Source organism: Staurois parvus, unplaced genomic scaffold, assembly GCF_062004578.1.
Source record: "Staurois parvus isolate SC_StPar_1 unplaced genomic scaffold, SC_StPar_1.0 ptg000612l, whole genome shotgun sequence".
Lineage (NCBI taxonomy): Eukaryota > Metazoa > Chordata > Amphibia > Anura > Ranidae > Staurois > Staurois parvus.
In genome coordinates this window covers 1,080,347-1,093,555 of record NW_028318408.1, presented here as the reverse complement: position 1 = coordinate 1,093,555, position 13,209 = coordinate 1,080,347, and the positions used below count along the sequence as shown (strand labels likewise).

General features: G+C 41.0%; 1 protein-coding gene across 1 annotated transcript in view; it reads right to left on the bottom strand.

Moving 5' to 3' along the window:
- Positions 1-10,873: 10,873 nt before the first annotated feature.
- The window catches only part of LOC149449570 (uncharacterized), a 33,982-nt gene continuing 31,646 nt past the window's right edge, over positions 10,874-13,209 (bottom strand). The window contains exons 8-9 of the mRNA XM_089693067.1: positions 13,088-13,188; positions 10,874-11,408 (exon numbers count right to left, since the gene is read on the bottom strand). Of these exons, the coding sequence (XP_089549193.1) occupies positions 11,303-11,408; positions 13,088-13,188 (207 nt within the window). The 3' untranslated portion in view covers positions 10,874-11,302. The remainder of the gene's footprint in view (positions 11,409-13,087; positions 13,189-13,209) is intronic.

Here is a 13,209-nt window from a genome sequence, read left to right as displayed (position 1 = left end):
TGCTGTGGTACTGTCAAACTCCCGAATCCAATCCAGGACAACCAAACTAAGACAAAACTTTAAAAAAACTGTTTTCTTTGCCCACAAAACTCATGCTGGAGGTTTGCAAATTGCTCTTTTAAGAATCTTGTGTCATTTTTCTAACCATTTCTCCATAATCTCCCATCATGGCCTTGCACTGTCACACTGTTCAGAATGGAGTAATGTGAGCTGACTGTGTCTGCCGTTGATGTATTCTGGTGATGAATGACTATTAAGGTGTCACAATATGGACAGTTGATTATGTGAAATGGATTGTGATGGTGTAGGAGGTCCTGTTGCTGGTCTCATGTTTTAAAGGTCTTTAACAGTTACAGAAATTGAATCAGAGGGATCAACTGAACTGAACAATATATTAATTGGGCAGCACAGAGGCTAAATGGTCAGCACTTCCACCTGGCAGTACTCGGGTAATTGGTTCAAATCCCAGCCACAGCACTACCTGCCTGGAGTTTGCATGTTCTCCCTGGGTGGGTTTCCTCGGGGTACTCCAGTTTCCTTCCACACTCCAAAGACATGCTGGGAGGTTAATTTGATCCTGTCTAAACTGGCCCTAGTATGTGTATGTAGATTGAACGCCCCTTGAGGGTTAGGGACTGATGTGAATGTACAATATATATGTAAAGCTCTGTGGAAATTGATGGCGCTATATAAGTACCTGAAATAAATAATGGTCCATGATATTGGCAACTATCCACAAGCATATTTAGGATAGCAAACAAGGCTTGTCCTGTATGGTGGTAAACCTCATCCAGATGTGAGGTTAGCTGTCCGCTTGCCAATGGTACCTGGATCATGCAGCTTCCAGAACCTTCTCCAATTATTGGGAGGTCACAGCAAAGTCACATGGTGTTTAGGGTCTGGCACCTCATGTCCTGTGAACCAAATGCAGTGTCTCCTGCGCTCCGGGACCCAGGCCGGTGGTGAGTAGATGGAATCAAACTCCAAAAAGGAAGGGACCACCGGAATAGACAAGGTCGTGCAGCTCCACACCAAGGCTGGGGAAGCCCAAACAAAACTGTGAAGAAGAACAACAAAAGAGAAGCGCACCAACCTTGCGCATTACCTCAGTAACCAAAATTTATTAAATAAAAGAATGGTACTCACAAACAGCGAATAAAAACAAGCATGTAAGTCCTCAAAGGGACTTTAGAGGCAAGATGCCAATGCGAATCCCATCATGGAGGAAGCCACTCAGTACAGCTGACGCGTTTCGAAGGACATGCCTTCTTCCTCAGAGCTGCAAACTGAGGTAATGCGCAAGGTTGGTGCGCTTCTCTTTTGTTGTTCTTCTTCACACCTCATGTCCTGTTGCAGAGGTGCTTCAACCTCCATACACTACAATGCCAAAACCCACCAGAAGCATTGGTGCTGTGTGAGGCCTGACTGGGGACACGGCTGAATTCTTCATGGACAGAACATTTTACCCAATTAGTCCAGTGGATGGAAGTGATCTGGGGGCAGCCTGACATTGTATATGATACTCACAGAGAAGTGTTCTGATAATCTGCTCCATCTGTAGAATTCTGGTGATAGCTCAGTACAAGGAGTAAGGATGGCTCTATGTCCCATAATATCTTTCATCAAACACATGGACCTTCCAGAAGCTGACCTGTGGTTGGTTGCTCTGGGTTGCACCACCTCCTTGTCCCTTGTGATAGCAGCCAATGTATTACACAATATGCATAAAAAGTTCAATCTGTTCCTAAATTTCACTTAAAAGAAAAGAAGCAACAGCTTAACAACTGCAAACAAAAAGAAAGTTTCCATCAAAGTTGCCAATTTTGTATTCCCACATCCCTCCCCAGGTTACCTGCCGTCTGAGCGCTCCTCCAGGCAGACTCTGCATCCTCCTCCATGTTGTCTCTGCTCTCATATGATGTTCTGTGGTCTCTCCACATGGAAGGGAAGAGGTAACGAGACCTGAGAGCTCCTCAGTGTCTGCAGATTGTGGTCAGGGGACAATAATAACAAGAGTGGGATGTCTTTTAGAGACTAAAGAACGTGCAAACACTTTACTTGATGATAAAAAAAAAACAAAATAGGAAAAAAAAATGATGAATGGGACATTTACTAAGTAGTGAAAAGTAGAAGGTAAGAAAGATCCAAAGAATATGCTGTTGGAGCAAGAAATGTGGCCTGCATGTGGATAGTCATCATTGGGATCTCCATTCCAAGCTGTATTGTATGAATGGATTACTCCTACTCTTGTGCTGCAGAATGAAAGTGGTGTGGTGCACTAACATTGCCATCTCAAGGTCTGGTCCTTGGTGTATTTATTTTATTTATTACAGGTACTTTTATAGCATCAATTTACACAGCACTTTACACATGGTGTGCTTTCACATCAGTCCCTTCCTTCCAGGAGCGTACAATCTACGGTGTCTAACTCACCGTAATTCTATTTATTTTATAAAGAATTAAAGCAAAATCCTCCAAAATATCCGCTCACATTTCAGTACATCTTGGTCAGAGCATTGATAAGCATAACCTCATGTTATGGGTGTAGATGCATGGGTGTACAAAGATGGCGTCCAAACCGGAAGTGCGTCACCGCGTGCTCACGCGTTGCGTCACACGTTGCATCACGTAAATCACGCAAGCCCTGAGGAAATCACGTGACTAACGTGAGGCAACACGTAGGCACGTGGTGAAGCACTTCCGGTTTGGACGCCATCTTTGTACACCCATGCAACTACACCCAGAACATGAGGTTATGCTTATCAATGCTCTGATCAAGACGTACTGAAATGTGATATTTTGGAGGATTTCACTTCTTTATAAAACAAATAGAATTACATTATGGGAGTTCTTGGTTGTGTTTTATAATGGGATAACTGGCCACATCTTACCCATCTGCCTGGAGAAGGAGGTTTACCACCATTAAGCCTGTCCTTGAGGCGGAGACTACTATAGGGAGAGTGACGCGATTCCAGAGGAGTCTCATGCATGGAGGATCCAGTGTAGTGATCCAAAAGGTGTTTTAGCCCTTTGCGGGTCGAGGCAAGGAGGTGAACGTGCATTACAGCCATTTGTGGATACCTTCTTGTCATCATATACACCTATCACCCACCTTCACAGGTGTTTGTCTTATTGGAATACATTGTGTTTTCACATCACTCTGAACATTTATCTATCTATTTATTAGCATGTATACGCATTTTTAGTGGCATGCGTTTTCTAGCGATTGTTGTGCGCATTCGCGGTATGTGAAAGTTTGTATGCACCATCACGCATGTGGTCATGTGTGCGTTTTTTGTTGACACTGTTTTGTGTATAGATATTTGAGTTGTTTTTTTTGTTTTGTTTTCGGGGAATTCTTTGTATACGTTTCATGCATTATTTCTCGTTTATCCCTATTTGGGCACACTTGATGCACTAGTCCCATTTGGACTATTTGGATGTTTACCACCACTTATAGATCCAATTAGGATCAATCCACACACACATTTTGTGTGATTATTGTTGACACTTTCTTTTTGTTTATTCACATTATCATCTTTCACCATTATGATCCCTGGAGGATCAAACTTCATACTCAGACCTCACAGTACAGTGGGGCAAAAAAGTATTTAGTCCCCACCAATTGTGCAAGTTCTCCCACTTACAAAGATGAGAGAGGCCTGTAATTGGCATCATAGGGAGACCTCAACTATGAGAGACAAAATGAGAAAACAAATCCAGACAATCACATTGGCTGATCTGGAAAGAATTTATTTGCAAATTATGGTGGAAAATAAGTATTTGGTCACCTACAAACAAGCAAGATTTCTGGCTCTCACAGACCTGGACCTTCTTCTTTAAGAGGCTCCTCTGTCCTGCACTCATTACCTGTATCAATGGCACCTGTTTGAACATGTTATCAGCATAAGAGACACCTGTCCACAACCTCAAACAGTCACACTCCAAACTCCACTATGGTGAAGACCAAAGAGCTGTCGAAGGAAACAAAAGAAACAAAATTGTAGACCTGCACCAGGCTGGGAAGACTGAATCTGCGATAGGCAAGCAGCTTGGTGTGAAGAAATCAACTGTGGGAGCAATAACTAGAAAATGGAAGACATACAAGACCACTGATAATCTCCCTCAATCTGGGGCTCCACGCAAGATCTCACCCCGTGGGGTCAAAATGATCACAAAAACGGTGAGCAAAAATCCCAGGACCACACGGGGGGACCTAGTGAATGACCTGCAGAGAGCTGGGACCAACATAACAAAGGCTACCATCAGTAACACACTACGCCGCCAGGGACTCAGATCCTGCAGTGCCAGACGTGTCCCCCTGCTTAATCCAGTACATGTCCGGGCCCCTCTGAAGTTTGCTAGAGAGCATTTGGATGATCCAGAAGAGGATTGGGAGAATGTCATATGGTCAGATGAAACCAAAATAGAACTGTTTGGTAGAAACACAACTCGTCGTGTTTGGAGGAGAGAGAATGCCGAGTTGCTTCCAAAGAACACCATACCTACTGTGAAGCATGGGGGTGGCAACATCATGCTTTGGGGCTGTTTCTCCGCAAAGGGACCAGGACGACTGATCCATGTACAGGACAGAATGAATGGGGCCATGTATCGTGAGATTTTGAGTGCAAACCTCCTTCCATCAGCAAGGGCATTGAAGATGAAACGTGGCTGGGTCTTCCAACATGACAATGATCCCAAACATACCGCCCGGGCAACGAAGGAGTGGCTTCTTAAGAAGCATTTCAAGGTCCTGGAGTGGCCTAGCCAGTCTCCAGATCTCAACCCCATAGAAAACCTTTGGAGGGAGTTGAAAGTCCGTGTTGCCCAGCGACAGCCCCAAAACATCACTGCTCTAGAGGAGATCTGCATGGAGGATGGGCCAACATATCAGCAACAGTGTGTGCCAACCTTGTGAAGACTTCCAGGAAACGTCTGACCTCTGTCATTGCCAACAAAGGATATATAACAAAGTATTGACATGAACTTTTCATATTCACCAAATACTTATTTTCCACCATAATTTGCAAATAAATTCTTTCCAGATCAGCCAATGTGATTGTCTGGATTTGTTTTCTCATTTTGTCTCTCATAGTTGAGGTTTCCCTATGATGCCAATTACAGGCCTCTCTCATCTCTGTAAGTGGGAGAACTTGCACCATTGGTGGAGACTAAATACTTTTTTGCCCCACTGTATATAGGCGGAGCCTATGAGGTTACAGTCACGTTGTATACTCTGTCTTATATTACCATTTTTTTTATTTATATTTATATATGTTTCATTTATATATCTTCCACTGATATTTGTGTATTTCACTTATGCACTTTTGCTATTAGCGCTACATCATTTATTGTGTTATTTGCATATAGATCATTGGGTATATGATTGGATGATGGCAGCTTCATTCGTTTTATTGATTTAGGAGAGTGCAGGAGGTTTTCACTTTCATTAGGACTGCTATGAGGTCTCTTGGCCACAGCCTTCCTTCATTGCCTGTTTGGTTGGACTGTGTTGCCCTTCTGGGATTACAAATGTATTTTATCACTCCAATGCAAGACATTGGGCCCCAGCACATGTCAACATCAGTTATCTCCCCATTGGCCAGTGAAGCATTGAGGGACCTTGCTTTAGAATTAGGTCCTTGTGGGTAAATTATTTTTTTTGAGTGACACCGATTTACCCAGAGACATTGGGAAGGAGCCGGTTGGCTGTCCTCATGTATTGATAGTTGTGCTGTTTTGCCTGAGAGTGGTATAGAGTGTTACTGATTTAGCACTACCCCCTTAGGGGCCACTGGATTTGATTGGGTCCCCCTTAGCTTTGCACGGCCAGGCAAAATGCATTTTCCCCACTTTGCACACTGGAGTCAGCAAACAGTCCTTAAACTTGGTTTTGTGTTTTTTTTATTAAGGGGTTAAACTTGGATGGGGTTTAGGGGTACATGGGATACCTGAGGAACTGTAGGACATGATGACAAACTCCTTAACAAACTCTTTAGCAGCTATGTACAAAAATGCAGATAGCAACAGTCTTTCCTTGAAGAGCACTAAAGGCTCTTTCCAGTGTACCTCCTCAACACCGGATGATTCCTCCTCTTCACCCAGCTGCCTGAGGGTATCCCTGGGCAAGGAAGCCCAAGATCTGTTAATCTAGAACAGTCCCAAAGGAGAAGCTAGTTGGGTCTTACACCTTATTGCCCTCTCCACTTATCCAGCCCAGGGGGTGTAGGACTACTCACGCTGTCCTCTCCTGTTAGCTTGTTGGGTTGGTGGCCACCTTCAGGCCTTCTGCTGGGCTGGCTCCTTCCCTGCTGCACAAGCTGTCCTCCCTGGGAGACGTTGAGGCAGTGAAGATCCTCTTCTCCAGTGACCTGCCTGTAGGTGGGCTCCCCCCCCTGGGGCCCCCTCCCAGGCTCCACACACCAGCCTTCCTCAATCCATCTTTCACCTGAAACTGTACACCTCCCCCCTGGCTCTGCCACATTTGAGGGTTGCCTTGGTCACCATGCTCAGCATCCTGTCAAGGGATTGGCCAAGGTCACTTAAACATGCAGATCTGGGCCTCCTCCCCTCTTCCACCCCTCAGAAAGCTCTCAGGTTTCTGGAAAGGTGAGAGGGCTCCAGAAGCCCTGACCTGTTAGAGCCTCCCAGCCTGTCCTGAGGTGACCTCCTGCCTTACTCACAGGCTGACTTATCCCAGACTGCTTCTCAGCCTCTATCTAACAAACAAAATACAAGCAGCCTATCTAGCCAACCTTGAGGGCGTTATACTATATTTCTGTTCTTTCTGTAGTATTGAACCATCACATTTCAGAGTGTGTGTTAGCATTTTCAGATAGTTTGGTGGTATTATTTTCCATTGTACTTTATAGCCTTGTCTTTGCCTTAGTTTGTGACTGTTCATGGTTGCTACCTTTACTGTTGCTTTATTGGGTAAATAGGCAAATAAATATTCTTTCTTCAGCCTTGGTGTGCCAGAGTGTGTTGTACGGCTGGGAGGGTTGTTGGCACTAGGACCGGGGGACAAGAACAACAGTGGCTCCTTTGGGGGTCGTGATACATATATATCTGCTGTCATCCTCCAGACCCAACATTGGACGGGACCAAAATGAAGACACAGACACGTGTCAGTTGACAGCATTACATTTTCTTTTGGCTGGTTGGTGGGCATCAGGCATGGTGACTGATGTGGATCTACATCACTGGACAATGTGATTGATGGAGGATAAACACCATGGGACATTTATTTTTGTTTTGTTTTTTAATTGCAGGACTTGTCAAAAACTTTGTCTGTTTTTTTTGTTTTTTTTACTGTTTCCATTTGTTTGTGATTAAGTAGGGGGATGTACTCATTCATACCAAGACTGGAAGGTCCTGGTATGAATTGAATAGGGAATTTCATGCAGATTTTATTTTTTTTATTGGGGGGGTTAAAATCTATAGCAGACCCTCATTTAGGATATATAGATGAATGGAATTCCAGGTCAAGTTGGTTACAACGTACAAATGCACCACATGGCAGACAAGAGCAGGGCTCCTCCCCCAGGCATGTTATTTAACCCCTTCATGCCTAAGGGTAACACAAATCTTAACACCGAAGCACAATTTTGCAACTTTGACATGTTAGTAACACCGTACATACTTTGTACATCCGGGGGGATTGTACTGCTTTTTTTCAGGACAAATTGGGCTTTCATTTCGTGGTAAATGGCAATGGAGATCTCCTGATTATTTTTTTTTATTATCAAAGGAAAATTGGCACAAAATAGTAAAAAAAAAACATTTTTTTAAATGTAACTGTGTGTTTCTTGTTACTACCATAACCTACCACCACAGAACAACCCAAAATACATTGTCCAGCTCTTGACGATCACAGCGACACCATATATGTGTATGTTAATTGTTGACACTGACACTAACTGACACTGATACCAAATTTTTTTTTTTTTTTAAACCCTGACCTTGACCCAAACACTAACCCTGGTGCTGAACTACATCAAACCTTGATCTAGGTATTTTATTCTTTATTTTTATCTTTTATTTTTTAATATTTATTTATCTTTTTTTTTTTAACCAACAGTTTTTTTCTCTGTGCAAGGGGAGAGAGAGAGAGATACAATGTATAATAGGATGTATATAATGATATAATGTATAATATAATGTATATAATGATACAATGTATAATAGGATGTATATAATGATACAATGTATAATATAATGTATATAATGATACAATGTATAATAGGATGTATATAATGATACAATGTATAATATAATGTATATAATGATACAATGTATAATAGGATGTATATAATGATACAATGTATAATAGAATGTATATAATGATACACAGTATAATAGGATATATATATATATATATATATATATATATATATATATATATATATATATATATATATATATATATATAATGATACAATGTATAATGGAATGTATATAACGGTACAATGTATAATAGGATGTATATATTGATACAATGTATAATAGAATGCATATAATGATACAATGTATAATAGGATGTATATAACGATACAATGTATAATATGATGTATATAATGATACAATGCATAATAGGATGTATATAATGGTACAATGTATAATAGAATGTATATAATGATACAATGCATAATAGGATGTATATAATGATACGATGTATAATGGAATGCATATAATGATACAATGTATAATAGAATGTATATAATGATACAATGTATAATGGAATGTATATAATGATACAATGTATAATAGAATGTATGTAATGATACAATGTATAATGGAATGTATATAATGATACAATGTATAATATGATGTATATAATGATACAATGTATAATGGCATGCATGTAATGATACAATGTATAATAGAATGTATATAATGATGCAATGTATAATATGATGTATATAATGATACAATGTATAATGAGATGTATATAATGATACAATGTATAATATAATGTATATAATGATACAATGTATAATAGAATGTATATAACGATACAATGTATAATAGGATGTATATAACGATACAATGTATAATAGGATGTATATAATGATACAATGTATAATGGAATGTATATAATGATACAATGTATAATGGAATGTATATAATGATACAATGTATAATGGAATGTATATAATGATACAATGTATAATGGAATGCATGTAATGATACAATGTATAATGGAATGCATGTAATGATACAATGTATAATAGGATGCATATAATGATACAATGCATAATAGGATGTATATAATGATACAATGTATAATATGATGTATATAATGATACAATGTATAATAGGATGCATATAATGATACAATGTATACTGGAATGTATATAATGATACAATGTATAATGGGATGCATATAATTATACAATGTATAATAGAATGTATATAATTATACAATGCATAATGGCATGCATATAATGATACAATGTATAATAGAATGTATATAATGATACAATGTATAATAGAATGTATATAATGATACAATGTATAACGGGATGTATATAATGATACAATGTATAATAGGATGTATATAATGATACAATGTATAATATGATGTATATAATGATACAATGTATAATAGGATGTATATAATGATACAATGTATAATGGGATGTATATAATGATACAATGTATAATGGGATGTATATAATGATACAATGTATAATGGAATGTATATAATGATACAATGTATAATGGGATGTATATAATGATACAATGTATAATGGGATGTATATAATGATACAATGTATAATAAGATGTATATAATGATACAATGTATAATAGGATGCATATAACGATACAATGTATAATGGGGTGTATATAACGATACAATGTATAATGGAATGTATATAACGATACAATGTATAATGGAATGTATATAATGATACAATGTATCATAGGATGTATATAACAATACAATGTATAATGGAATGTATATAATGATACAATGTGTAATAGGATGTATATAACGATACAATGTATAATGGAATGTATATAATGATACAATGTATAATAGGATGTATATAATGATACAATGTATAATGGAATGTATATAATGATACAATGTATAATAGGATGTATATAATGATACAATGTATAATAATAGTTTTACAGTTCATTGCCTGGTAGCCTAGGAAATAGTCCAGAATGCTTTTTACATTCGGCTCCCGTTGACTTCAGTGAGATTCAGATTCGACACCTGACCTTTACTTATGTTTTGGTGAAATGAACCCATCCCAGGTACATTCAGCTCATCACTAATCCTCACCCTCCTTCACTTATCCCCATCCTTCCTCTTCACTTCTTGTCCCCTTACCACCCCTTTATTCATCCATCACCCACTCCTCATCCCTTTCTTCCTCTCCTCTCCCCACCACGTCCAGTACACACCTCTCCTTTCTACTTTTTTCTCCATCCCCCCTTTTTTTAATTCCTCCCCCTTCTACTCTTCTCCTCTTCCAGCTCTTCTCTCCACTTTCATCATTCAACTCTTCTCCATCCCCATTTATTACCCTCCTCACTCTTCTACACCTAAACCCTTGCACCCTCTTCCTTCAGCCTCTATAACCTCCCACCCCCCCCCCCCCCAACCACTTATTAATTCTCCTGCCATCCATTTTGTTTTCCTTCCCCTCTTTTTTAATCCTTTCCCTATCAGTCTCCTCCATTCTTCTCTTCTCCTTTCCCCTCCTCTATCCTTCCTCTCCATAACATCTCCTCTCCACTCTCCTCTGAGGACCTCCATTCCAGTGTATTACAAACACTCTCCTCGGAGCAAACACCTGAGGACTGCGTGAGAAAAGTTTTCTTCTCCTTTAATCTTACAGTAATCAGTAAACACATATTGGAAGCAAACATTTTATTATTTGAGAAATACAGAAATAAGCATGAAATAGCAAAATACAAGTATGGCTCCATCTGTATTTTATATACAATTCAAGATAGTGACCCAGAGACCAGAACTTTCACCCAAGCTTCCTCAGATCAGTGCGGTCACACAGCGTTCCTCAGATCAGTGCGGTCACACAGCGTTCCTCAGACCAGTGCGGTCACACAGCGTTCCTCAGATCAGTGCGGTCACACAGCGTTCCTCAGATCAGTGCGGTCACACAGCGTTCCTCAGATCAGTGCGGTCACACAGCGTTCCTCAGATCAGTGCGGTCACACAGCGTTCCTCAGATCAGTGCGGTCACACAGCGTTCCTCAGATCAGTGCGGTCACACAGCGTTCCTCAGATCAGTGCGGTCACACAGCGTTCCTCAGATCAGTGCGGTCATACAGGGTCTCTCTCACAGATATAGAACAGTTCTCTGTAACAGTTCTCCAGCCTCAGGTGAGATCCAAACTTGGCACAGCTTCCAGCCCCTCCAGTGACATTTCTAGAAAGGGGTTTAAATCAGATGAGAGCATTCCCACAGTCATTGTTGATAAGCAGTAGTATGGGGAAGGGGGAGAAATATGTACAGGGGCCACACAGATACTATAGAGGGCGCTGCCCAGATATAACATGTCCAGTCCCAATGCAGGGGAATGGGGTCACAGATGTGTTTCAGATGGGTGACTAGCGCCCATAACAGCCCCATTGAAAGACAGAACCACCTTGGGAGAGCTGCCATAAGAGGACTGCCCTGGGAAATCTGCTCTAACAAAGCAGCTGTAAGAGAGCTGCCATGGGAGTGCACATTGGAGTTATCAAATGAGGGGTGCCATAGGACTACTACAGGAGAGCTTTCATTAAAGGGTTTTCTTTGGGAGACCTGCTATAGGAGATCAGCCTTAAGAGAATTGCCAAAGGAGTGCAGCCATAACAGAGCTGCCAAAGGAAGGGTGCCATAGAAGAGCGTCCATAGGAAAACTGCAATAAAAGAGCTTCCATAGGAGATCTCCTGTAGCAACCATAGGGAAGCTGGAACAAGAGAGCTGGGATGGAAAAACCACGACAGGAAACAGGAGTGCTATAAGAGACCTGCTATAGGAGGTGCCAGAAGAGGAGTGCCATAAGAGAGCTGCCATAGGAGGGGTGCCAGAAGAGGAGTGCTATAAGAGACCTGCTATAGGAGAGATGCCAGAAGAGGAGTGCTATAAGAGACCTGCTATAGGAGAGGTGCCAGAAGAGGAGTGCCATAAGAGAGATGCTATAGGAGAGGTGCCAGAAGAGGAGTGCTATAAGAGACCTGCTATAGGAGAGGTGCCAGAAGATGAGTGCCATAAGAGAGATGCTATAGGAGAGGTGCCAGAAGAGGAGTGCTATAAGAGACCTGCTATAGCAGAGGTGCCAGAAGAGAGATGCCATAGGAGAGGTGCCAGAAGATGAGTGTCATAAGAGATCTACTATATGAGATATGCCAGAAGAGGAGTGCCATAAGACAACTGCCATAGGAGGGATACAGGAAGAGAAGGGCCGTAGGAGAGCTGTTATAGTAGAGGTACAAGAAAAGGAGTGCCATAAGAGTTGCCATTGGAGAGGTGCCAGAAGAGTAGTGCTATGAGAGAGCTGCCATAGGAGGGGTGCCAGAAGGGGAGTGCCATAAAACAGCTGCCTTAGGATAGGGGCCTGAAGAGGAATACCATAAGACAGCTGCCATAGGAGGGGTGCCAGAAGAGGAGTGCCATAAAACAGCTGCCAAAGGAGGAATGCCAGAAGTGGAGTGCCATAAGACAGCTACCATAGGAGGGGCACCAGAAGAGGAGTGCCATAAGAGATCTGTGATGAGAGAGATGCCATCAGAGAGCAGACACAAGAGACCCCCCATAAGAGATCTGTGATGAGAGAGATGCCATCAGAGAGCAGACACAAGAGACCCCCCATAGGAGATCTGTCATACCCTGGACTGCTAACAAGTAATAACACCACGTACTGTATGTGGACTTACTAATTGATTTCACATTGGCTGTCAGGGTTCAGTAAAGAGAACTATTCTGTTATGATATCCAATCAGAATGTGTGCAAATCCTTGAGGAGGAAGAAGGAGGAAGCATGACATCATACAGAGATACTTCTACTGAATGGTTGTGTGTGTCTACTGTGTAAGAGGAAACAAAGTCCTGTGATACTTACTCCATGCTGCCATCTATCCATTTTCCTCTCCACATTCCATCAAGGGTGTTATAATGGATTAATCCGACCCAGAATTCCTTTTCTGTGATGGTCACCAGTCTCTGGAGGACACAATACACAAC